At 58.1% G+C, this 24,568-nt stretch overlaps 10 protein-coding genes across 10 annotated transcripts; 4 read left to right on the forward strand and 6 right to left on the reverse strand.

Moving 5' to 3' along the window:
- Positions 1 to 818: 818 nt before the first annotated feature.
- GGTG_05562 (hypothetical protein) lies at positions 819 to 3,739 on the reverse strand. Its single transcript, XM_009223365.1, has one exon. The coding sequence runs from the start codon at positions 3,579 to 3,581 to the stop codon at positions 918 to 920; it is 2,664 nt and encodes an 887-aa protein (XP_009221629.1). The 5' UTR covers positions 3,582 to 3,739; the 3' UTR covers positions 819 to 917.
- A 786-nt stretch (positions 3,740 to 4,525) lies between these two features.
- On the forward strand, positions 4,526 to 5,151 carry GGTG_05563 (hypothetical protein; the record flags this gene model as incomplete). The annotated part of the gene is made up of 2 exons (XM_009223366.1): positions 4,526 to 5,080; positions 5,134 to 5,151. 2 exons carry the CDS (start codon positions 4,526 to 4,528, stop codon positions 5,149 to 5,151), a joined length of 573 nt encoding a protein of 190 aa, XP_009221630.1.
- A 1,402-nt stretch (positions 5,152 to 6,553) lies between these two features.
- Positions 6,554 to 8,467, forward strand: GGTG_05564 (hypothetical protein; the record flags this gene model as incomplete). The annotated part of the gene is given in 3 exon segments (XM_009223367.1): positions 6,554 to 7,234; positions 7,243 to 7,323; positions 7,364 to 8,467. Coding segments are annotated over 3 exon segments (1,866 nt in total).
- Positions 8,468 to 9,120: 653 nt separating this feature from the next.
- Positions 9,121 to 9,795, forward strand: GGTG_05565 (hypothetical protein; the record flags this gene model as incomplete). Its single annotated transcript, XM_009223368.1, has 3 exons — positions 9,121 to 9,394; positions 9,498 to 9,582; positions 9,681 to 9,795. The coding sequence occupies 3 exons, from the start codon at positions 9,121 to 9,123 to the stop codon at positions 9,793 to 9,795; spliced, it is 474 nt and encodes a 157-aa protein (XP_009221632.1).
- Positions 9,796 to 10,426: 631 nt separating this feature from the next.
- On the forward strand, positions 10,427 to 14,774 carry GGTG_05566 (hypothetical protein). The gene is made up of 10 exons (XM_009223369.1): positions 10,427 to 11,574; positions 11,655 to 11,752; positions 11,835 to 12,129; positions 12,197 to 12,273; positions 12,372 to 12,563; positions 12,644 to 12,690; positions 12,774 to 12,819; positions 12,911 to 13,433; positions 13,508 to 13,517; positions 13,594 to 14,774. The coding sequence occupies exons 1-10, from the start codon at positions 10,929 to 10,931 to the stop codon at positions 14,576 to 14,578; spliced, it is 2,919 nt and encodes a 972-aa protein (XP_009221633.1). The 5' UTR covers positions 10,427 to 10,928; the 3' UTR covers positions 14,579 to 14,774.
- Positions 13,030 to 16,219, reverse strand: GGTG_05567 (hypothetical protein). The gene is made up of 2 exons (XM_009223370.1): positions 16,029 to 16,219; positions 13,030 to 15,941 (listed from the first exon to the last, which is right to left on the reverse strand). The coding sequence occupies exons 1-2, from the start codon at positions 16,116 to 16,118 to the stop codon at positions 14,790 to 14,792; spliced, it is 1,242 nt and encodes a 413-aa protein (XP_009221634.1). The 5' UTR covers positions 16,119 to 16,219; the 3' UTR covers positions 13,030 to 14,789.
- A 160-nt stretch (positions 16,220 to 16,379) lies between these two features.
- Positions 16,380 to 17,094, reverse strand: GGTG_05568 (hypothetical protein; the record flags this gene model as incomplete). Its single annotated transcript, XM_009223371.1, has 3 exons — positions 16,380 to 16,647; positions 16,709 to 16,916; positions 16,986 to 17,094. 3 exons carry the CDS (start codon positions 17,092 to 17,094, stop codon positions 16,518 to 16,520), a joined length of 447 nt encoding a protein of 148 aa, XP_009221635.1. The 3' UTR covers positions 16,380 to 16,517.
- Positions 17,095 to 17,918: 824 nt separating this feature from the next.
- On the reverse strand, positions 17,919 to 18,386 carry GGTG_05569 (hypothetical protein; the record flags this gene model as incomplete). The annotated part of the gene is made up of 1 exon (XM_009223372.1): positions 17,919 to 18,386. One exon carries the CDS (start codon positions 18,384 to 18,386, stop codon positions 17,919 to 17,921), a length of 468 nt encoding a protein of 155 aa, XP_009221636.1.
- A 762-nt stretch (positions 18,387 to 19,148) lies between these two features.
- Positions 19,149 to 20,375, reverse strand: GGTG_05570 (hypothetical protein). Its single transcript, XM_009223373.1, has one exon. It carries the CDS (start codon positions 20,026 to 20,028, stop codon positions 19,498 to 19,500), a length of 531 nt encoding a protein of 176 aa, XP_009221637.1. The 5' UTR covers positions 20,029 to 20,375; the 3' UTR covers positions 19,149 to 19,497.
- Positions 20,376 to 20,546: 171 nt separating this feature from the next.
- Positions 20,547 to 24,430, reverse strand: GGTG_05571 (hypothetical protein; the record flags this gene model as incomplete). The annotated part of the gene is made up of 12 exons (XM_009223374.1): positions 20,547 to 21,557; positions 21,619 to 21,744; positions 21,839 to 22,350; positions 22,427 to 22,484; positions 22,593 to 22,658; positions 22,735 to 22,889; positions 22,979 to 23,216; positions 23,319 to 23,469; positions 23,537 to 23,541; positions 23,617 to 23,700; positions 23,776 to 23,902; positions 23,970 to 24,430. 12 exons carry the CDS (start codon positions 24,428 to 24,430, stop codon positions 20,547 to 20,549), a joined length of 2,994 nt encoding a protein of 997 aa, XP_009221638.1.
- Positions 24,431 to 24,568: the final 138 nt, after the last annotated feature.

The following is a 24,568-nucleotide window of genomic DNA, read 5'->3' on the forward strand; positions in this document are numbered from 1 at the left end:
GCGCCACCCCGTCCGCGCCAGGCGCGGCCAAGCCTGCCGCGCGCCACCGCCGCCGCTCGCTCAGGCAGCCGTCGCGCCTGGTGCGCCACCGCCGTCGCGCCCAGAGGGCCGCATCCTCAGCCCGCCGCCGCTCCCAGAGGTCGATGGCGTCTGCCCGCCGCGGCCGCGTCGCCAAGCGCTTTGCCGCTTAGGTGCTGGTGCGTGAAATTTCTTTGAGTTGCCCATTGATGCACACCGTTTGCGTCTTTCTCTCCTCTTTTCCATATACAATGTTCCTTTTCCCCTTCATTATTCTTCTTCTTGCATATTTTCACAGCTTTTTACTTTATCCGTACCCGGTTGTTACCCTTCTTCATCATGTGGCACAAGAGCCCCGGCGTCAATGGTTTCTAACCCCCTTTTTCTGTCTTCTTGGCAATCTGGCGTCCTGGTGTTTCTAATTTACATTTGCATACAAAATTGGCGTTTGTTGGATGGCCCATCTAGCTAGTTACATACCCTGATAGAATATTTCAGTTTTTAACATCGAGAACTGTCCTGTTTACACCACTCACTGCTCTATCCATCTCTACATGCGCATGTCTCTTGTCCGTCCGCAAAGCATCTCATTTAGGCTAGTCTGCAAAGGCGTTTTCTGTCTGATTTCACAACTCTCGCTTTACCTTGCATAGCTTTTTGTTGGAACTTTACCTTAATTCCCACGCCTCACCCTACCTGCTGTCTTGGTCCTGTCGTGACAACATAAAGTGAGATAGGTAGTGGTCGCGTCTTTATGAGAATGTTGGAAGCCGGTACTCGAAGAATGGAAATGCCAAGCATGGTGTTGAAACACAGTGAAAATTTCTATGGATGCAAGGTAGCGCTGCGCGAGTACAAACATGAAAAAAAAACAAATGCGTCCTGCAAGTACCCTAACTCTATCCTATCAGCTCCCCTCTGCTGCGCGAGCGCCTCCGGTGCCGGCTCTGCCTCTCGCTCCTCCGCCAGGAATCTTGCTTCTCAGCGCGGGCCCCGCGAACCCGACGCCTGTATCTACCGGACTGTGTCATGTTGTCGGTGGCCTGTCCACCTTTCGGCTTTGTGCCCTCGTCTTTGGGGGAACCGCCGCCGCCCGTGTAGATCTTCTTGCCGGTGGCGGGATGTACAAACACGTCCCACTCCTCTTGATCTTTCTCGCTAGTCTTTTCCCCCGTCTGGCGGTTGGTGCTGATGGTCGGGACGGGTATGGAGGACACGCCAAGGATGCCGTGGGACGGCTTGGCGGGCCGGTTGATGCCCTGGGGCTTTTTCTTGTCTCCTGCGAGATTTGGAGGCTCCCACGGGCTCTGTTTCTTTTGTCCTGGGTCAGATTCCGGTGTCGAGCTGACTCGGTCTTGTTGTCCGACGGGAACCTTGCCAGGACTGTTCTCAGGAACATGGTGGTTCGGGCGCTGATCTGCGATGGGAAGGGCATTGCTCAGTAGGTCTAAGCCTCCTGGATTTTGGGTCGGCGCGGGCCCTGGCCCTCGAACAAAATCTGGAACCTGGGGTGAAGTCTTTGCGCCCTGACTGGGTGTTACAGGCAGAGAACCAACCGGGACATTCGGGACACCTGGAATCTTCTGCTTTCTGGAGCTCTGCTGTGACTCTGGCTCGGCGCTGTGACTCCACTGGGGCCGTCCATTCAGTTGCAAGGCCTTGCCTTTGGGGTCCTGCGCTGGCACCGCGTGAGCAGCGCCGGCCCCTGGCTTTCGATTGGGACCAGGCCGCCCATCGACGATGACGCCTTGTGCTGGCCTTCCGACCGGAAGACGCCATGGAACTTGGGTCCCAGCTCCCAGCTTGCGGCTTGGCCGTCCCTCAGCCGGCATGTCCTCTTGTGCCAGCTTGCCTGCGGGTAGATCCGGTGAAGGGCGGCTCTGGTGGCTGGGGTCCGAGTTGTACTTGTCTCCGAGGGGAAGTTCTCGGCTGGGAGACGAGTTTTCCGGCGTCGACCAAGGGAATTTTGTCCCAGGTGTAGAGTCGGGAATATTAGTACGTCCACTTCCCGGAGTGCCCAAGTCGACCATATCATTTCCGAAGGAGCCAGGCTTTCCTGTGCGGCGGCTCTCTGACTCTGAGCCCTGAGCCAGCTTGCCGGGAAAGAGCTGGGTGGCCTGCCACTGGGGAGGTGTGTGTGGAGGGCCGTATGTCGGAGCCTTCCGCTGAGGTTTCAATATTGGAGGCGATGGTGGTTGGAAGCCATTCCCACCTGGCCGATTATGCCCACCCCTGTTCTTGGTACCGGGTACGACCGCAGGCCAAGGACTAGCGATGCCGGCTCGGGCTGGGGCGTTGACAGCAGGCGGTGCCGCTTGCCACCGACTGTCGCCATTGACCCCAAGCTCGGAGTTAACCACGGGCCTTTGGCTGCCATTTTCCATGGGAAGGTTGGCGGGAATTGACGGTGGTGGGTTCTTTGCGATTGCCTCCCAGTCGTCAACGCTGCCAGGATTCACCACCTTCGAAGGCGCTGGCCTGTGACCCCCAATGCGCGGGTTGCTAGCGTGCGGTGGCGCAAGTGGCGGGGCGACAAGCTCCCAGTCCTCGTAGGTGTCACCATAGAGGTAGTACTCATCCTCCTCCTCATCGTCATTGTACGGATCGACAGCTTGTGTCGGTCGCGGCCAAGGATTGGTGTAGCGTGTTGTCGGCCTGGTACTGAATATTGGGGATAGAGTTCTGGTCCTCGTCCTGGTAGGGTCCAAAGTCTTGGTGGTGGTGGTTCTGGATTTTCTCGTGTGGGCGGTAGTGGCTGTTGTTCTGGATGCGGGAGACAAAGTTGTGGTCACGTTTGTCCTGGGTGAGGTTGTGCTGATGGTGTGGTTATAAAGCGGGGTGCGTGTCTTTCTGGTGGATGTCCGCGTCGAACTATAAATCGTTGAGGCTGTCGGTTTGCTTGTCAAAGACGGGTTGATGGTCTTGGACGCTGTAGGAGTCTTGGTCTTCTTCCTTGATGAAAATTTCCATGTCGACCGAGAGGATTGGCTCTCATCTAGTGATGTCGTGGTAGTGCTTTCGCTTGAGGAGGTCGTCGTTGCCGTCTCAGAAGAAGAGGTTGTCGAAGAGCTCTCCTCAGAAGTCGTTGTGGTTGCCGTGCCAGTGCTGCCGCTGGAGCTTGCCGAGGTGGTGGTGGTCGTTGTTGAATCCGAGCTTCCTCCCACTCCCGACTTCTGGCTCTCGTGATTGTCGGTGGGCTTGGTTGAGTTCTTGGTCCATTTTCCCCTTTCGTCAGGTGAAATTCTTGTCCACTCGTCGTCTATGAGCTCCTCAATCCTGCGCTCACTGGCGCCCTGGTTGTCGTCACGGACGCGAGGGCGGATGGCGTCTGCAAACTGGGTCTGCGCCGGAGACGCCACCATCACTAGCCTTCCACCTGCCCCCTCGAGCAGTATCCTCCGGGTCGCGGGAGCGGCACCATCTGTATATCCCGTTTGGTGGATGTTGTTCCTGCAGTGCAGGTCGTCACCGATTCTTCCCTCTAGCAGCGCGCAGGAGGTCCCCTCAGGGGCGGCCCAGCCCAGCGCTGCGAGCGCTAAGACGGTAGCGGCCTCCAGCCGCATAGCGGTTCGGTCGTCCCAGCCTGGGACGCTTCCGATTTTTGGCTTGTTCTCTATTCGCTGGAGTATGGAAATGCGTTGTAGAAATTTTGTTTGCTGAGTTAGCTTCCCACAGGGTGTCTCGCAGTTGTTGCTTCTTGCAGCTGGGATGTCGTTGAAAGGGTGACAAATGGAGGCATATTGGCCAGAGTTGCGCGCCAGGCGCGCAGGGAGTTGCGTGGTCCATATAGGAAGAGGTTAGAAGCCGCTGTGCTCTTGGAGTAAACAGTGATGGCACGAGTAGTAATTGATAGGAAATAGTAGTAATGTTCCTTATTGCTATGTGTACCGTGTATTGTTTCTGGCGTGATGAACAGCAGGCGCTGTGGTTGAAGGCTTGGTTTGGCGGCGGGGAGTCTCGCTTCCAGCTTGGCGGCCGATTTGGTCGGCAGCTTACTGTTTCCAGCACACTGAGCCACCAATGGCGGGGCGCAGCGGAGGCCTGGGCTAGGACTATGATGCTGGGAATCAATCAGCCAGACACCAATTCACCTAACTCAGCCGCCTCCAAGGAACGGGAACACGATGCAGATCTCGGAATTTATCTCTGTGCCGTTCAAGGTACCCATTTGGAACCATCAATGGCAGCCACACGTGCGGCGCTAATTGCGAGTAGGCGCAACACCAGAACATCCCAGCTTGTCCACCCAACGAGAAGCGGCTTACGTCAAATGCATTCAGAGCTTGCGGCCTCCTGTCACACCTTTGCACGAGATCATCAGGCTACTGGCCGACGCCATGCGCCAGCTGGTTCTTGATCAAGCATGCACAGACCACACTGTCAGCCGCATGCGCTAGATAAAATCCCCGTCGTCAAAAAGTGACAACAGAACAAACCACGGCCTCAAACGCTCTTTCGCCATGTTGAACGCAATCCAGCGAGCCGAGTGAAGCCTCCAGGCTTCGAAATGGATCCCATCTCAGCTCTCGGGGCCGCCAGTGCCGTGATTGGGATTGTGGGTTTCGCGATCCAGCTCTGCGAGGTGCTCCACAAAGTCAGCGGCGAGATCAAGGGCGCCCACGACAGCCTGGTAGCTGCTGTGGCAATCATCGAGTCCACGGCTGAGTCCCTGAGGCTTATACATCAGTACCTGGATGTGGAGAGCCAGAACCAGCAGTCGGGCCAACAAGGTGGGCTGTTCTCGAAAGACGCGCTCATCTTTGTCAAAAACAACGCCGACAGGTGCTTGCTCGTCTTCTGGAGGATCGAGGCTACCGTGCTGGACAAGTCCGACAAAAACCTGGAAGGGATATTGCGCGTCAGGCTTGCAGAGTTCGATTCCAAAGCCAGAGCCCACCCGGGTGACCTCAAGCTCAGTCCGGAGCCTGTGCCTCAATCGCTCTCCTTTCTGGGGCGTCTTCGCTGGCCTCTGGTAGCACCCAAATTGGACGAGTTCCGGAGCCAGCTTCAATTCCACCAGCAGTGTCTGTCGCTAGTCTTCATGGTCATTTCTCTCGGCGAAGTGCGAAGCAAGCCGTAAGTCACAGCCTTCCGCCCTAACTTGTGCTGATATAGGGCCAACCCGACGTCTAACGCCAGATTTGAAAAGCACTACCTCAAACCAAGACGTGGCGAGTATGGCCAAGATGGCACGCGAAATAGAAACCGCAAGCAAAGAGATCAAGTCTATCATGAAGACTGTCCACTCTATCCGCGGCATGGTCAAGGAAGGCGACATCAATATAGGCGTACTCTTTGGAGGGCCTGGGAGCGGAAAGCCAGCAAAGCGTACAGATCCCCGCCCTGCTAGGGACCACCAGGACGACTTGCAAAACGGCCCCAAAAGTCCCACTTCAGCCTTGCCATCGCCTTTGGTCCATCCGCGGGACCCTCCAGCATCGCCACCGAACCCCCCAGCTTCATCCCGGCTGGAGAGAGAGGATTTGACAAATGGTAAGCGCCCGAGAGTTGAAGACTCGGCAACTCGCCAGGACTTGATAGAAGGATAAGCCTAACTTTCTCTCACCGAACAGAGCCGGAGGATTTTAAACCTGTTCCAAATCCGCGGGCGCCTGGACTGACAGCTCAGGACGTCGAGATACCGTCTGCAGCTCCGTCTTCGAAGTCTATACCTGAGAGTCCGCGTCGTCCGGACCCGCCAGTCCGCCACGAGCGGGACGAGGTACCCCCAGTCATTGACCCGGAACAGCTGGGGTTTTATCCGCATTCAGCCATCGCTTATCCTGGGAAACAAGTCAGCTTCCATTCATTGCCGATACCTTCTCCTCACACTGTGCCCACGGCCTCGGATTTGCCATCCAACCCTTTCAGACCCTTATCCACGGACGGCATTGATGCTAGATTTGCAGACGTCCCTTTGCCCATTCCCAGAGATCCTCCAAGCCGCATTCCGACTGTCGACCCAAGGGAACCCCAGGCCCCTAGAACCGAGGAGCCAACCGTTGCCACGGATGTTGATGATGCTAGTAGTGGCGAGAACGAGGATTCTGGCGACGGCGAGACCGAGAGCGCTAGCGATGGCGACCAAGAGAGTGGTGGAGGTAGATTGGAGCTAGCTGTCTCCGCCTTTGCAAGCTATCGCAATGGCCCGGTCTCGAGGTACATTATCAAGCGCAATGGGACACCTATTGTACTCGGTCCCGCACCGCTCGGACGGCTGGAGAGGCTAGCCGAAGCGACAAGGTGGTGGCCGTCCAAGGGAGCCATGTGTCGGACACTCACCTCTGCAACTGAGGAGCAACTGGAAGTCCTCGCGGGTCTTCTGAATCTTCCGGACAGCAATGGCAGATCTGTGAGCCGGTCGATCCTCCGCGTTGGAAAGATCAAGGAGCGCGGCGGCCCACATTACAGGGCATATTCCGACAAGAATGGGATCTGGGCCCTACTTGCCGTTGTCGAGGACATGGTCGATGAGCAATCGTCGTTCTCACCAAGCTTCAAAGGAGTCGGGCGCAAGCAAAAGAACCCGGAGACCATGGGCCAAGGATCAGCGCAAGGTAAAATACCCGGCCGGCTTCCATTGGACAGGCCAGAAGTCCGATTCCAGGATCTTTCCAAACTCTCAGGCAGCCGCGACGACTTTACTCGACGACTTACAACTCACCACATCTGGAAGATTCAACCATTCCTCAACACCCAGGGCACCCCATACACCGCCGCCAGCGCTGCCGCGGACTGGACGAGATGCTTCGTCACAGAGGAACATGCGGACCGGGACGAGATAGCTCGCCGATGCGCACAACTGGAGATGAGAATACCGGGAGGACTTTCAACCGCGCGTCGCAAGCTGACTGGCGACCAGCGTGCCCAGATAACAAGGCTGGAGGAGGACCTTGCCCGCGACGAGCAAAGGGCCTCCCCAGGCAGGCAAAACTTCGCTTGGCACGTCGAACAGCTCGAGGTCGTCAGGCCAGCAAATCACATGGGCCTGTTCGAGACGGCACGGAAGAAGAGAAAGCAAGCATGGGACGTATCCGCAATCCTCGTATTTTGTACGCGCCGTCCCGCAGATGGCGTGGATGTGGCGGAGCTCTTTTACACGACCACCACCTCTGCACGTGGAAACGAGCTCCCAGTCTACACAAAGATAGCCCGGCGCCATCTTTCATTGGAGACCCTAAAAACGTTCAACATCTCTTTTGAAATCGACCCACAGGTATGCAGAACCGTCCGCCCTTCTGTGGCCGTCACCTTTTGGTGTCCCGCCAGCGTGGTCTTCTGCAGAAGCAGGTCCCCTTCAGAATGGTGAGTCAAGCCAAGCGTCGAGGTGCTAACCTTTTCACAGGATCCTAGTTACTTCATCATCAAACGCTGGGTACCTGAAGAGGAGCAGGAGCGGCTCTGGCAACACACCCGGACCATTCGCGATAGACGAGGCGTATCCACTCCCATGGACATCCCCCATCAGGACCCTGACGCGGCCCCAGCTCTCGTGAGGCAAGAGGATGACAATTACGGCCCGAGCGATACCTTATCTTCGGTCGCTTCCGTGGTGACTAACGGCGAGGTTCCCCCTAGACTATCACGTCTTCGAAGCCGGTACGAGCCGGAGGGGGCGATGCGGCGCCAGATGGAACTAGAGAAGAGGGCCCGACACGAAAAAGACCTGAAGGCAAAGATTCGACAGGAGGAGGAGGCTAAGGAGGAGGCGATGCGGCGTGAGAGGGAAAAGAGGGCCCAACACCACAAAACCCAAGAGGAAGAGGCCCGACGCCGCAAAGAGGCCGAAGAGGAATCCCGACGCCTCAAGGAGGCAGAGGAGTATGCCAAGCGCCGAAACCTTTTGGAGGAGGAGGCCCGACGCCGTAAGGAAGTGCATGAAGCCACCCGGCGCCAGCGGGATGTGACAGAGGAGGATGTCAAACGCCGAAGGGATCTAGAAGCAGCCGAAATCCGTCAGAGGTACGAGCGAGAGCAGGCCCAACGCAGAAGCGAGCTCGTGGAAGCCGAAATGCGTGAGAGGTATCAGAGAGAGCAGGCCGAACGCCGGAAAGACCTGGATGGGAGAGTCACGCCTGTTCCCGCTCAGACGAGACCGATCATCACCCATAACGGGTTGAGGAGTCAGATGGCGTCGAGACCTAGCGAGTCGAGCCGAACCCCAGCAAACTTTTTGCAGACTACTAAGCCAGCGGGCCGAGGCCGCCGTAACTCCATGAGCCGGACAGACGACTCCGACTCCACGGCCGAGGAGGACGACGACATCGTGGCGAGGCTCCTGTCGCAGTGGACACCTGCGAGAGTGGAGGGTGCCGGCACACACGAAAACGGAAAAGCTTCCCAAGGGGCGGGCCGGGCATCCGATGCCGATGTTGCTGCCGACGGCCTCCCCGAAGCACACCACGCTGATCACCCTACCCGCAGTCGGGACCGCTCGAGGCAGCGCTAGAGACCTTTCCCCTGAAGGTACTGAGAAGTCGCAGAGTCGCCCCAAGCCAAGCCCATGGCAGCGTACTTCTGCCCGGAATGCACCGAATACGGATGGTCCTAGATAGCCGCCATAGCACACCACCTGTCATTCCGCTACCATAGCGACGCCAGGTATGGATAGCCTATTTATTGTGTTGGGTCGCAGCCTCGTTACCACACTTTTTTGAGTACTTCACAACGAATCGGGCGTTTCACCTCCACGTGTGGTAGCATCCCCATTTACCCGACCTACGGAAACAGCCGATTACAACTGGATTCTGTTGCCGCAAAACAAGTTGTTTGTCTGAATGCGCCGTCAGTGCTACCGAGAGTAACCTCAATTTTGCGATTGTTTCTAAAATAAGTCATGTCTTCCCAGAGGCCCATCAGCCGCACCCCGAGGCCGGCAGGGGCGCCACGCCAGCCGGGAGGGCGGACTGCTCCCCACGTTTACTTAAACAACGGTCGGCCCCCGGCACAGCGTACGCACGTAACCCGGGCATCTTACTCGAAAGCTCATCCATGTGGCATACTCCGACTGACCTACCATTGCTACCAACGGATAGCGCCCAGACAGTAAAGAAGATTTGAGTCTTCCAAGGCACGCCGCCGAAACGGAACTCAAGCTATAGCATGGTTTCTATGGCCAAGCTGGCCGTGCTGGCCACCGCCGTCCTAGGCAGAGCCGCAACCGCAGCTCCGGCCTCAGCCTCAGCCCCACCTCCTGTCGTTGAGGCCGCTCCGATGCCGCCCGGCGGGATCCCGAACACTCCAGTACCGTCGTCCGCCCTTGCGGCGCGCGATGTAGACGGCCTTTCCAAGCGCGCCCTTACCGAGATCCAGTTCTGGAAGGACACCCACTTCAGGGGAGAATACGTCTTGACGGGCTTCGAGTCGGGGCTTTGCTGTGAGTCTGACGGCCCCCGTGTCTGAGCATCCGAGCGGGGAGCGAGAAGCTCGCAAGGCAGGAAGCCTCTAACCGTCTTTCTGACACGCGCCTGCCTCCTTAGATACATTCACGGGCACTTGGGATCACTGGAACAAGGCTGTGTCGTCAGTCGATATTATCAGCGGTGGCCCATGCTGGGTATACGAGTATGTGGCGCATTTATTTTATCCTTCCAACTTCCCCAACTCCCATATGATGATCTGTATGCTTCGGGAATATGCCCTCCTTTCTAACCTCAAAACAGAGGTGTTCGCTGCGACATTGCATCCCTGGGCCCCATCACATACGGAACCCCGATAGCAGAGCTGGGAAAGTTTGATTGGGACAATAGGTTCGGTTCAGTGACCTGCCACGCCTAGGCTTATAGTCAGGAAAGGTGTGGTTGCGCATGAAAGGCATGGCCGAAAAGCACGGACGAAAGTAATGAGCAGCTTCCTTCTTTTGGATATCCTAGTTTCTCAGGTCACAGTCTTCAAAACCGTCGTGGAAGAATCGAGTTATTGCATACCTATTTTGCATATTTAGCAAATATTAGCGATTAATTCCGAGTGCCTAGTTTTTGGTGCGTATCAATGGCGACCAACATCTTTCCATGGCAATGTCTGGTGCGTACTTGTCAACAATATCAAATCGTCATGGGCAGCAATAGTTCCCCATGTCGACCTTATTTGTCTCTTGGCTGAGAATCCCAAATGGTGGACGGCGTGGGGTTCCGGTTAAAAAGCGGCCCAATCCAGCAACCGCTGCTACCCCAGGGCCCGCCAGCACCACTTGCCCTTGGCCATTTTATCCGGGTGGTCTATTCCCATGCCTCTGCTAGCCGGTGGGCTTTCTTCCACGAATAAAGACTTTGGGGGCCTCTTCTGCAGGAGATATGCACGCCGGCGGGCCGCCACCGATTCTTGGAACTCACCCTCAGCCCACCGTGGCCCGGCCAGGTTGGATGGTCTCCATTAAATATATCTAGGGTGCGGGGATTCAGGGGTTACTCACACACCGGACAATTGTATTGTCAGTACCATCCAGTAAGAGGCAATTCCCCCAAATCTCGGGGCAATATCCAGCTGAACAAGCTGAAAATAAGCGAGTATCCGGAGAATAGAGTGCGAGGCGTGTGAAGGTAGGATGAAGGTGTGGCATCGAACTTGATCAGATGGCCCTGCCGGCCCTCACCTCGGCTGCCCGGCGCCCGGGAGGTGGGGACGACAAGCCGGAACAAAGTTGGGGAACAAGCCTGGGGAACATGGCGATGCGGGGAAATCCTCCAACCGACATCGTCTTGGGGCATTGGCACGCGCGAGAGGTGCTGGCGTGCCCGAGTAATCTCCCGGCAGAATTCACGGGGGCTCGTGGCGGTATTTTTTCGTCCGTGGTATAATAGCCGGCGCCATTACTTGACGAAAATGCCCAAGTCTAAGGCTAGGCCAGCGCTCCGGCCATCACCTCACCCTTCATCTCGGCAGCCAGCAACAGCAGCAGCTGCCCCCCAAAGATGAAGCCCAACTTCGCTAGCTGGGCCCTGCTCGGAGCCCAGGTCGCCGCCGCCGCGGCAGCCTCTTCGCTCCTCTCCTTCGGCGACGGGGACAGCCCCTACCGGCTCGCCGCCCAGGGCGTCGCGCCCGTCATCAAGGTGTCCGGGGACGACTGGCCGGCGGTGCTGCGGACGGCGCGCGACCTCGCCGCCGACTTTGGGCGCGTCGTCGGCGCCAACGGCACCGTCAGCGTGGTCACCAGCGGCACGGCCACCATCAGCCGGCCGTGCCGCGACCGCCCCGTCATCGTGGCCGGCACCATCGGCCGCTCCAGCTTGATCGACGCGCTGATCGGGGCCGGCAAGCTCGACGTGGCCAAGACAAAGGGCACGTGGGAGTCTTACACGTCGCAGGTCGTGCGTGACGTCGCGCCCGGCGTGCCCTGGGCGCTAGTCGTCGCCGGCAGCGACAGGCGCGGCACCGTCTACGGCCTGTACGACATCTCCGAGACCATGGGGGTGAGCCCCTGGTATTGGTGGGCCGACGTGCCCGTCAAGACGAAGACGGCCGTCTATGTGAAGCCGGAGGGCAAGGTGCAAAAGGAGCCGAGCGTCAAGTACAGGGGCTTCTTCATCAACGACGAGCATCCCGCGCTTCTCGGCTGGGGTGAGTGGCATGGGCGGGATTCCCACCCGCCCTCAGCTCTATATATGCTCGAGCAGCGAGAGCTGACAGAGTCCTTGCAGTCAATGAAAACTTTGGAGGCGTTTGGGGCAGCGAGTTCTATGCCCATGTTTTCGAGCTTTGCCTGCGTCTCAAGGGAAACTACCTCTGGCCTGCCATGGTACGAGCAGCAATGCCACATCTACCCCTAGTCCTCGATATTCCTGCCGCACCCATGCTAATACTCTATCGCTCGCCACCAGTGGGGAAAGATGTTCTACCTGAACGACACCAAGAGCGGCCCGCTTGCCGAGGAATATGGCGTCGTCATGGGCACGAGCCACCACGAGCCCATGGCGAGGTCTGAGAGGGAGCAGCAGCTGTACAACAACGGCGCCTGGGACTGGTCCCGAAACAAGGCAAACATCACAAAGTTCTTCAGGGAGGGGGTTGAGCGGTCCCGCGACTGGGAGACGTACTACACCATGGGCATGCGCGGCTCCGGGGACGAGGCCAGTCCTACATTGACCGCCCCTGCGCTGGAGGAGATCATCGGAGGTAAGCGCACCGTAGTGAGTGAGGATGACTGTCGCCGGCCATGAGCTAATGTTTGCTGCAAATTTAGTCCAGCAAAAGATCCTTTCCGAGATGTTCAATACGACCGACATGCTCAGCATCCCCCAGACCTGGGTTCTTTACAAGGTTAGTCGCGCTGCGCGAGGCTGAATAGCACAGAGCCAGGATTGTGGTCCCTTCCGTCAAGTCCGCATTCCTATGCCTCTCATACTAACGGCAAGCAGGAGGTGAGCGAGTACTACAAGGCCGGACTCAAGGTCCCCGAATCGGTCATGCTTCTGTGGACCGACGACAACTCCGGAAACCTGATCCGCGTGCCCATCGCCAACGAGACTGGCCGTGTTGCCGGCGCGGGTGTCTACTACCACTTTGACTACGTGGGCGCGCCGAGATCCTACAAGTGGATAAACACCATTGTGAGTCGGCCTAGGCGTGATTTTTCCCTGCCCATTGGACGCAAATCATGTTGAGCAGCGATGCTAACTAGGTGGCACAGCAACTGGTCAAAACATGGGAGCAAATGCACCTCGCGTACGCGAAGAAGTGAGTTTTTACCCCCTTGCAACATCCTGATACCATGATTGGAATGAGATGCGAGCGGTGGCTGACTCTCATGTTGCCTATAGCGCACGCCATCTCTGGCTCGCCAACGTGGGCGACCTCAAGCCTCTGGTACGATTGCGCTTCCGCCCTTCCAGAACCATATCATGTGTTCCCTCCCGCACGCGAGGGCCCTTCTCCTAACACCCCGACTCGCACACAGGAAATCCCCCTGACCCAGTTCATGGACATGGCCTACGACATGGACCGCCACACCGGGCCCGACGCCACCACGGCCTGGCTCAAGCGCTGGGCGACCAGCGAGTTCGGCGCGTCGGCCGCCGACGCCACGGCCGCCATCCTCAACGAGTACGGCGTCCTGCTGGGGCGGCGCAAGTACGAGCTCCTCAGCGACGAGCCCTTCAGCACCACAAACTACGACGAGGCCGAGCGGAACCTAGCGCGGTGGGGGGCGCTGCTCGAGCTCACGCAAAGGACGTACGACTCGCTCGACGCCGCGACCAAGATCGCCTACTTCCAGCTCATCCTCCACCCCGTCATGGCCGGCAAGACCGTCGTGGACCTGTACACAAAGACGTGGCTCAACAAGGTCGCTGCCGGCCAGGGCCGCGTCAGCGCCAACACCCTCGCAGCCCAGGCGGCGGTGCTGTTCACCAGGGACGCCGAGATCACCAACATGTACCACTCGCACAACGGCGGGAAGTGGAATCACTTTGTCGACCAGGGTATGTGCTGTAACCTTGGTGTAACATCGTGTTGCCGTATCAAAGCTAACCCTCTTCTGGCTGCTTCCTCACAGTTCACATTGGGTAGGACATCCTTTCGAGACAAACAAACAGGGAGTGCAAAGTTCAATGAAGCATGAACTGACCATCGGTACCGCAGATACACGAGCTGGAACGACCCCCCGGCAAACATCATGCCCAAGATGAGCTACACGGGCCCGGCAAACGCTCCCGGTGCAGGCAGCCTCGGAGTCGCCTTCGAGGGGTCGACGACGGCGCTGCACGACGGTGCGAGCGCGCGCATCCTCTCGGTCGACCCGAACCTCCCACCCGCCGACGTGAGGTGGCTCGAGATCTTTGCCCGCAAGAACGGCACCTTCCCGTACACCATCACCTCCAACGCGAGCTTCGTGGCCGTGACCAACGCCGAGGGCACCATCACGGCGCCCGGCGACGGCTCCGACGTCCGCAGCGTCGTCAGCGTCGACTGGGACGCGGCGCCCGAGGGCGAGACCAGCGTCGCGCTCAGCGTGCGCGGCAGTGGCGCCGTGGTAGCCACGGCGATCCTGCCCGTCGTCAAGACGTCGGTGCCCGCGGGCTTCAGCGGCTTCGTGGAGAGCAACGGCGTGGTGGCCATGGAGGCGGCGCACTTCGCGTCGGCCGAGAGCAAAGGGGGTCTGTCGTACGTCGAGATCCCGCACTACGGGCGCACGCTCTCGGGCGTCAAGACGATGCCGGCCACGTCGGGGTCCCAGACGGCGGCGACGGGGCCCGCGCTCAAGTACTCCCTGTACGCCACCAGGGGGAGCGCCTCGGCGGCGCGGCTGGTCGTGTACCTGGGCGCGTCGCACAACCACGACCCGACGCGGCCGCTCCGGTTCGCCTACTCGTTCGACGACGCCGCCCCAGCTGAGGTCAAGCCCGTGCCCGACGTGCCCATCTACCGCGAGGGCCCGGAGTGGCGGTCCGCCGTCGTGGGCGGCGGGTGGATAAGCACCGTGACCATCCCCGGCGGGCTTGGAAAGGGCGCCCATGAGCTGTCGCTGTGGTTGCTGGAGCCGGGGGTGGTGGTGCAGAAGATCGCAGTCGACTTTGGCGGACTGCGCCCGAGCTCGTTCGGACCCCATGAAAGCAAAAACGTTTGAGGACAAGAAGGAGAGAACAGCTGATGTTCTGACGGCAAGAAATATAGGACCTTGGGTACTGTAATCGGGTGTCAGATATACCTGGACACTGAATAATGTGAGCCCGAGTTCGTGCTCGACTGCAGCGATATTGCAATCCTACCAATGTTCATGAGGATAGAATGCGCCGCGCCTTACACATCTGCCATAAAAAGAGAGATCTGTATTATAATTATGAGGTCTCTCCCATCTTCTTTTTGGTATGCTCCAAGACTGTCCTGATGCCCTCGTCCAAGTCGGCTCGCGAAAGCATGGGCTGAACCCAGGCCACCGTCCTCGCGGCGAGCTCCGCTTTCCTCTCCGTCGCCGCTAGGCCCTCCTTGAGGCGCGCGAGGGCCTCCCTGAGCGCGCCCGGGAGCGCCGGCCCAGCCAGGTCGTCGATGACGACGAGCGGCTGCCGGACGCGGCAGTCCCACGTCGCGGGGTGCGCCGGGAACAGCTCGACCATGGTGTCGACAACGTGCTGGAGCAGGTCCGAGCACGATTCGACATCGGTCGCGTGGCGCGCAAAGACGCTGAAGAAGGTCTCTGCGGCCGCTGCGTCGAAAAAGTTCTGCTTGCGCGAAATATCAAAGATGGCCCGTGGTATGGCGCCGCCCAGCGCTGGGCTCTTTTCCAGCTTCGCGACCGCATCCTCGTCCACGATTCTTGGCCGCAGCTTCTTCTTCTCCAACTCCTTGAACGCGAGCCTGTCCGGGTCCGGGATCACATCCTCGTCGTCGTCATCGTCGTCGTCGTCGCTCTCGTCGTCGTCCTTCAGCTTGATCTGATCGCCCTCGTCGACCGCCTGCGCGGCCTGCACGGCGGCGATACCCTTCCTGCCCTTGCCGCGCGCCTCGACCCGCGCTAGCCACTCCATCTCGACGCGGGCATATTCGGCCCAGATGTCGACGCCGCGGCAGAAGCGGCAGCCGCGCATGAAGTAGGCCCGCGCGCCATCCATGTCGCCGGCGCCAGCGGCCCTGCGCCCCGCCAGCGCCCAGAGCGACGCGTCCTGGGGGTGCAAGCGCAGCGCGCGCGTGGCCACCCGCCTCCACCGCTTGGCGGCCCCGATGCGGGCCAGGTGGGCGAGGTAGGAACGCCAGAGGGCGACGGAGCCCGGGTCGCGCGTCACGCCGCGCTCGTGCAGCTGGTTCAGGCGCGCCGGCGAGGCGTGCTGGTGGGTCAGCTGGCGGACGCCGAGGCGCGCGCACCGCCGCGCCCGCAGCGTCTCGAGGCGGGACTCCCACTCGGCATAGGCGAGGAAGTCGGCGGCGCGGGAGCCGGGCGAGAGGACGCGGTGCTCGAAGTCGGTGCGCTTGCGGACCAGGTTGCGGATCTCGTCCTGGAGGCAGGAGAGAGACGGTTAGCAGGCCTTGTTGGCCGTGGGCGCCTTGTGCGAAACATCGGGCGGGGGTCGCTCGAAACGAACCCTGTTAAAGATTTCCTTATCCTCAAACTCTCGGAGCTGAGGCACGGCCTGCTCGAGGTAGAAGCGAGCCTTGTCCGCGACGCCCGCCATATCAGATTCTGGCCGCCCGCTACTTGATCCGGTTGTGTGATTTTACTTTATTGAGCTTCGCAGTCGACAAATCATGGGTAATCGCAGCTTCATCCTCTCTGTCATGGAATTTTCTCTGGTGGGTCTTTGGACTTTTTAGTAGGGTCCGATTATCCGATAGGCTTATCGTCCGACGCCATAGGCGGGCGCCTCTTGGACACACCCATCCAAAAGTACGGCTTTCCCCTGAACTGCACCACCAAAATCGAACATGATGCAGAATCCAAGGTCAGCAACTGCACGTTTACTTTGCTTCAACTGAACTACCTAGGTTTCTACAGCTAGTATCGCAAATCCAAATCACTTCATGGCCTAGATCCAACCCCCCTTGCCTTCACACTTTGGCCATGTTGCCTCTATTCAGGATTGCTCGTAGGCGACTGGCTTGTTCTGGGCGACCCAGAGCTTCTCGGCTTCTGATCCAGACTCCGGTGGGTACAAGCCAGAGGTCATCCAGAGCTTACGGTCCGTTTCGGCGATGAAAAACTCCCTGATATATCACAATCTCAGCTTCCCTGCCGTGGAGGCTCTAACGTCTAGGGGTTGCTCACCAATCGATTCCTTTGTCCGTGAGGTGGGGCTTCAGCATTCGGTTAAGGGAATCCGTAAAATTCCTGTAGACTTTCTCGTCCTCGGGCAGCCGACGAGCAACATGGGAAACTGAAATCCTGACAAAGGGCGTCTTGCCGGCCAGCGGCTCTCCTCCGGAGAACATGTCGCTGGCTGGCAATTGGATGAAGTTGACACCGACATAGAACGCTGCCAGTTTCAACGGGTATGAGAGACTGGAGCATGGGGTCCTCGTATAACCGAATTTTGGAGACTCACGCGGAAGGCCGACGGCCGTGTAGATCGAGGTAATGTCGGCTGCCAGAGCGCGCTTCGACTCCGGGTCGGTAAAGACCTCGGAGGGGTGGTAGATGAGCCAGAGAGGCATAGCTGTTGGCCCACTGGCGGGTATGTAGAAGGAGCTTGGTTGGGTTGTTGTAGGGAGAAGGGGTGACAATTAGAAAACTAGCGGCACCAACTGCAGGAATCGGCTGCGCTGCCTTTATCTACAAGTAAAGGTCTCATCATCTCGTAAAATTTAGGAAACATTGGCCCTTCCCGTCTAGCCACCCTTGCTGAGCACCATAAGTCGGTGAATTATCTCGTTGCACTCTTGATTTCCTGATTAATGATCCCGGCCGAAGTCGAGCAACAGTGGAACCGCAATCACAAAGGCAAAGCAAAAAGGATCGGCGAGATAGGTAATCGTGAGCTAGGGAACTAACTGTATGCGATTTCTATCATCCAATCTGGAAGTCAAGATTACTCAACCTGGCCGACAAAGGTTTGGACGTGATCACTAAACATGAAATGCCGATTAGAAAAACGCTGACACAGAAAAAAAAGACGGAATGGAAGTTGGTTGATAAAGTAGATAGTATCATTCTGTAAGCCTTGCCGGTGTGTAAAAAAAGTACTGTGATGTTGTGTAGTGGCCGAAGATGCGGCCGTAGCTACGCCTCCCGGGCCAATATTGACTAGCGCCTCAGCTCTCGCGGTTGCCGTCCATTTCAGTCCGAGTCCTCCGCGTCGCTGATGGAGTCACTCCGAAAGTCATGGGGCAAGACGAATCTGGGATAGCGGCCCGAGGCCGTCGCGGACACTGACTGCCACCTCGGGCTAGGGCTCGTACGAGGGCGGACCCGTACGGGGCGGACTCTTACTCATCAGCAAATATCTCCTCTTGGCTCTGTCGATGACCTCCTCCCCCGTCTAGGACCAAGCCCCCTTGTCCGTCTCCGACTCGTATATGACCACCGGGTTGGTCGAGACGCACGCGATAGCGTTCTGGCCTCCCAGAGCCTCGCTGGCGGCCCAGGCCTCGGCGGCGGTCTTGTAGATCCTCGGGGTCATGCTCGCGAGGTCGTTCCTTCTCGGTGCGAGGACAATGCCGTATTGCACGTTCTTGGCGCCTTCCCTGTCCAGGAGCATGCGGCCAATAGCGGCCAAGTTGCCGAGCTTGGGGTATACGATTTCCTGGACTGATCCAGCGTCGTCTTGCTGGAGGAAGTTAGCATTGAGGCGAATCAGCTTGGAAATGATATACGACAGCGTCCCCAACACGAGGTCATCATCAGGGCTAGTCTGTAGCTCGGTGAACACCCCGGCGAACACGTCCTCGCCGTCTCCCAGGGTATCAGGGAGCGCTAGTAGCCCGGCCGTCAGCTTGAACAAGTTCATGATATCCCAATGGCGAGGATGATACCCCCGCCGCCCCCCGTCATCCCAGCCACTACAGCCCGGTCCCAGGTAGAAGGAACAATGCCGATCGTAGGTGTTGAAGTGCCGATGCACCCATATGTTATCGGGAGACAGAGCCTTGGGAATATCACAGAGCCCCAGAGCCCCTCGCAGGCTCCGTGCACGGCTTCCAGCGCCTCCATCATTTCCACCAAAAATCTCAACACCAACGTCCTAGGCAAACGAGTCCCGGTTGCCTTGAAGCTCGTAATGAAAGCCGAAAGGGTTCCTATATTATAGTGCGGGAAGTACATCGATCCCTCGTCGTCCTTGCGCGTCAGCGGCCAGTTGAGATTGGGCACTCGGCCATCGAAACGAGCGAAGGCACCAGGATCCTGGCCAATGGTTCGCCGCCAGATCTCCTCCTGCCGCGCGGGTGTCAGGCTATTGTACACCGCCTGAGCAACTCTACGACCAGTGGTGTGCGCCGCGGCTGTGTCGGGACGGTCCGTCCTGATCGCGAACCTAGTTAGGACGTGGCCCAGAGGGTTGCCAACCTGGTAGTTGACGACACTCTGGACGAAATAAGGCCAGCACGGCTCCTCTTCTTGAACAAACAGCGTGTTCGCTTCGGCATGTTTGAAGAGGATTGCGAACCCAAATGTTGGCTCTAGGCCGAACATCTTGTCAGTGCCGTCGGGTTTGCAATCCAAGCAAGAGCTCTCAGAGATGGTTCCTGTGGAAGTGCGTGAAGCGTGTGGAGCGTTTGGAGGATGTAGAGTTCTGCCTTCGAACAGAGATGCTATCGCCGTTATATACAGGCCCAACCTGCTTCGGGCTTGATGCCAAACATATCACTTGTAATTTCTTTCACGCATCACCCCTTTGTCCAGGAATCCGCGTCATCTTCTGTCTGTCCCCTAAAGTCATTATTGGCTGGAAACAATGGCCGAACTCGGCCTGAAGTGGAGATACCAAAGATTGATGAAGGATGTGGTCAAGTTACATTGCACACCACGTGGCTTTGCTACCCCTACACTGACCAGCCTGAGCAACGTCCCCATTGCCGTCACCATTTCGCTGACGATTCCAGAAATACAATTTGGTACGCTCAGACAGTTGCATTTTTGCCCATGTCTCCCTTGCGGTCCCCCGTCGAGGAGCTGAATAGATGCGCGAAATGGCTGAGTGCAGACTTTCGCTTCGGCGGAATACCATCCTCGCCTTGCCTCTCTTCCTGCGCTGCCAACCATTTCTTATCGTCCGAGTCGGCATATTGGTGATAGTTTGAGCCTCCAAGCGACGACCCAGGGCCCCTGTCGTCCTTTCCGTATGGCGTGGGGGGTGTAAGAATACCCCCGCTGCTGGGTGTGTAAGCCGGAGGAGGTCCAAGCGAGTGGTGTTGTTCGCTGACGGTCCGGGAAGCTGGGGACACCGCCGGTGTCGCTGCCGTGGCGGCGGTAACAAGTCTGCTCACTAATCCGGTATACACCGGAGAAAACGCTTGCTGCTGCTGCTGCTGCTGCTGCTGCTGGGAGGGCTCTGCATCGAGGATGGCGTCGTGCCGTCGTTTACGGTGACAACGAGGGCCGAATGGCCGGCTGGCCATCTGTTGCCGACGACGACAAGACCTTGGGCACATTGCAGCGGCAGCGTGACGAAGGTTTGAGAGAATGCACAAATAATATCGTTCTAGGGAAGATCACAAAGAAGCCGGTTAGAAGTAGATGTGAGGAGGGCAGTCTGACGAGCATTGAGAAGCACGGGCTGGCAGGCCGTGGCAAGAATGGCGGCTTTTATGGCCGGTAGACCCCAGCACGCTTGATTATTGAGTTGTCTATTCTATTGGACGGATGCGCGCACCGCCCGTTTCGAGACGCGCGTGTCTATCCTCGCACTCGGAAGTTGTTGCTGGTGTGGCTAAGCACATGGGATAGTGCAGTGGACGTTGATTGGCAGCCCTGGCATTCGTTCGAGGCTTCGCACTCGCTTTCCACACTAGCTCCACGGTCGGCCGACTCGTAAGCCGATCTTGCTGAGGCCCGTCATGCACGAGACATGGAGACTACCTAATAAATTCGACGGAGCAACGCAACCTCGGGACATTCTAAACCCGCGACACGCGAGCGAGGTAACGTCGCGAATAGCCTTCCTTCCTCCCTATCCAATGTATTGGCTAGCCGGCGGCCCCAGATAGCTGGGTTTGACACCGCCGAGGTCAACGACAACCTTTTCCAGCACCAGATTCGAGTGCCTGAGCCAAATGCGAACCGTGTGTTCCCCAGGCTGCAGCTTGTCCAGCTGATGGCGCCGGAGCCACATGCAGTCCTGCACAGCCTCCCGCCACCCCTCGGGCAGATCGCCGCTGCTCGCCCTCGCCACCGCGTCCGCCCCCTGCGGCAGCAGCCTGTGCGCCTCCCCCACGGGGCCGTCATCAACCTGCACGGCGTACGACATGGGGTGCGCGGGGTCGAGCTCCAGCGTCATGTTGAAGTAAAGGAGCAGGGCGGGAAGAGAGGGGGAAGACCCCGAGAACACATAGACCTTGTACTCGAGAGCAGCGCTTGCGGTGTCGGAAGGAGTCGGCGGGATAGAACAGCCCCTGGTCGACAGCGCGACCGCACCTTCAACAGTCCGACCCATGTCGGGAAGCAGCTGATAGTCCGCCGGCAGAGGCTGACGCGCGGCTGTCGCGGGCATGGAAACGTGGCCGTCCGCCTCGACGAAGCCACCCTTGAAGGACGCGGGGAGTCGCCGGCCGCTGATGGGGAGGTGTATCTGCTCAAAGTCTCCCTCGCGCGAGCGCACGTCTATCAGGACCTCCTCGTCGAAGCCGTCAGGGACCCGGTCCCAGTCGATTGTGATTTGGACGCGGGCATCGTGCTCTGGAAGATGGGAGCGCGGGTCCAGCGAGCCTTCGACCTGGGAGAGGCGAACCCATGGATGGGTCCCACACGCGGCCGTCCAATGGACTGCCAGTGTTCCTCGCGTGAAGATGTCAAAATACCGGCTACTGGGGCCGTAGCGCGTCATAGGCCCCAGAGTGACACCCGGCACGAGATCCCTTCGGGAGGGGTGCGTCCGTTCGGACTCTTCGTTGATCCTCCCGGGTCTCACCCCTTCGTGCCCTTCCACCGCAACCCCCATCTGGCCCACGATCGGGTTTGAATTCTAGAAGAGTCAGCACCGAGTCACAAAACCAGGCAGAAAGCTTTCCGATAACGCGGCATACCTGTCTTGTCTGGACATAGCAAATCCCAGAGATCATATCCCGAGATGGCGCATGCCACGTGTCGCCGTATCCCATATGGGGCTGTGACATGATGTGCTTCCATTTACCGCCCAGAAGATCGTGGAACTGCGTTTTCATGTCAGTGACGGGGCTATCCTAGGTGTTTGAGAACATACGAAAGGAGCTCCCGGACGAGGATTGTTCCTCCGCCAAAGCTTACCTCCTCAGAAAGCGTGAAATCGGCATCAAACAGCTCGAGAACTTTCTTGGCCACTGCGTTGGCTGTATTGCGTCGCTGTCGCGCAAAACTCTGGTTGCGGGCGAGGGTTATCTGCAAGAGGGTGAAGATTTGCGAGGCCTTGATGGGGTGGAGGACTAGCTGGAACACGGCCGCCTTCTCGGCCTCGCCCTGCGCCCTACCGTGAAGCTCCTCCACCACCGCAAGCAGCTCACCCCACCGCTTAGAAACGGCTTCTGCCTCAGCATAGTGCAGCAGCGAGAAGGTGGTGGGCTCGATATGTTCGTGTCGGCGCAGGGACACGAGCCGGTCGTAGCCATGCCAGGCTGCCGCGATGTCTCGCGCTAGGGCTGTGCCACCGCCGAACCAGGACTCGGCGGTCGCTCTGTAGAATGACTTGATGCCGTCTGGTGCGATGGAGTTGATATCCCATGCAAGCTTCATGGCGAACGTCAGGGGAAGCTCCATCGGCTTGATGTCGCCAATATTGAACACTAGTAGTGGAAGATTGGTGCTGGCCGTTAGTGGAAAATCCGAGTTTAGCGCACCAGGCCAAGGCAAGAGTTATACCCCAGATCCGAGATGCGCATCTCGCATGCGCCTCCTTGAGCTGATGCCATATCTTTCCCTAGAAGTCGTTACCTTGGTCAGATGATAAAATCCCGAGATGCTGTCTAAACCATACCCTCTGGTCCAGCAGGCATAACGCAGAAAACCAGGACGCGATTTCACATACAAGACCGTTGGGATTGATCCACTTGTAGCTCCGGGGATGCCCAACGTATTCGAAGTGGTAATATATCTAAAGGCGCCCTGTTTGTCAGTATTTTATGCCACGCAAAGTGTAAATCACCATCATGCGAGGGGTGGCTACAGACCCCTGCGCCGCCTTTTCTCTTCATCTCCTCACCCGTCGGGAGACGCCGGATGGAGCCAAAGTTGTCGTCAGAGAAGAGCAGCGTCACATCTTCAGGAACGCCAAGTCTGCCACTATCGAACTGGGTTTGCACTTCTTTGTACAAAGCGAGGAGCTCTGGGTTGGTTCAACTCCATCAGTTAGCGAAAAGAGGTTTCTGGTTTGGTGTAGGGTCCTCCCGACGAGATGAGACGCTAAGCACATACGCGGTACAGCGTCTTCTCGCCCATGGACCTCCTTGAATATGCGCCTCTGGGTGCGGAGAACGTCCGCGACTACCGCCGCTGGGTCGGGCGCCTTCATTCCCCTGTCGTATTCGCCTCGCATGCCCAACGTCACATAACTTTCGAGAGACTTTGCGCGTCGGATGCCCTCTTCAAAGAACCGAGTTATCTTCTCGGAGTTGGTAAGCCAGTCCCAGCTGCCGTCAGGGTTCTCGGCGAACTAGTCCCTCATGTCAGCGACACCTGCTTTATAGCATCAAGCGCCATTGAAGCAAGGGTTCGTCACAGCCAGACGAGATACAGACCCCAAGGCATGACATACCCACTCGCTCGTCGCACGTTGCATTGGCTCATGATGCGAGGTAGAGATAACAATACCCATCTCATCAGCGAGCCTCGCATTTTCGGGGTCGTCGGTGAAAAAGATAGCCCCTGGGTTGGGATAGCCAGGCCACATTGCTGGCCACAAGAAGCTATTGTCCGGTTAGTCAGCTAGTCCTGTGCTATAGGACGAATGCCGCTGGTCATTTTGGCTCTTACTTGGCCTAGCGTGGCGAGGATTATGGAGTCAGCAAGGAGCTCTATCGATGTTGCGATCAGATATCAAGAATGCAATTCACCTTCAGTCGCAGGAGCAGCTCATAAACCGTCCTGTAGAACTTGGAGTTGTAGCCGCCATACTTTTGCAGTACCCAACCCGTGAGCTAAGTAAATCTAGCGTCAGCTACTGCCTCGTTAAACTATACCCCCGTGTCACATGTTACAGCAACGTCACCTACACAGGGACTCTCGTCGTTGAGAAAGGCTCCGCGATATGCGACAGAGGGCTCCCCTTGCGATGTGACTACTGGCAGCGCAAATATCTTGGAGCGCCTGAGAGGAGGAATATCTGCCCAGAAATACCATCTTCGCCATTGTCAGCAGAAGGTAGTGTATAGCAAACAGTCTAAAAGATGTTTCCCTAGCCACATACGGCGAGACCCCGATTTGCTCGGAGAGGGTGTAACATCCGTATATGGCACCCCTTTTGTCGCTGCCAGCAATGACGAGGGCCTTGGCGCAGCCAGGGAACGGATCGGCGAGGACAGCGGTCTGGAAGGCCTCCCACTTTCCGAGCAGACGATCGAATCCCAGCCTCTCGCTTAGGGACCGAATCAAAGGGCTCTGCAGGCTCCCAACAATAACGGCATGTTCTGCAGAGGCTCCTTCTGCTGGGGTAGAGGATGGAGGTGGCGAAGGGGACAGTGAGTGCTGGAACACATGCAGAGGGCGCGGGGGTGCGCCGGTGACTCGCGAGAAGTCCTGGCAAAGATTTGAAGCGGCGAGGAGGACACCGGGGAAGTCGGTGCCATCTGTGAAGATGATGACGTTGGTCAGGTCCAGCAGACCCAGGTCAGCGGACGCGTCAAACCCGACGAACTGGTGTTGGGCCATGATGCCGGCTAGTCGATAGTTTCTTCTTCAGCAAGCTCGATTTACTAGAGTCCGACAGACCCAGAGCAAGATACGCACACTCTCCATCTTTTCCAGCCGGAAATAGTCCGGTTGAGGCCAAACATTCAGGCCAAAATC

This window comes from Gaeumannomyces tritici (assembly GCF_000145635.1).
Source record: "Gaeumannomyces tritici R3-111a-1 unplaced genomic scaffold supercont2.3, whole genome shotgun sequence".
Lineage (NCBI taxonomy): Eukaryota > Fungi > Ascomycota > Sordariomycetes > Magnaporthales > Magnaporthaceae > Gaeumannomyces > Gaeumannomyces tritici.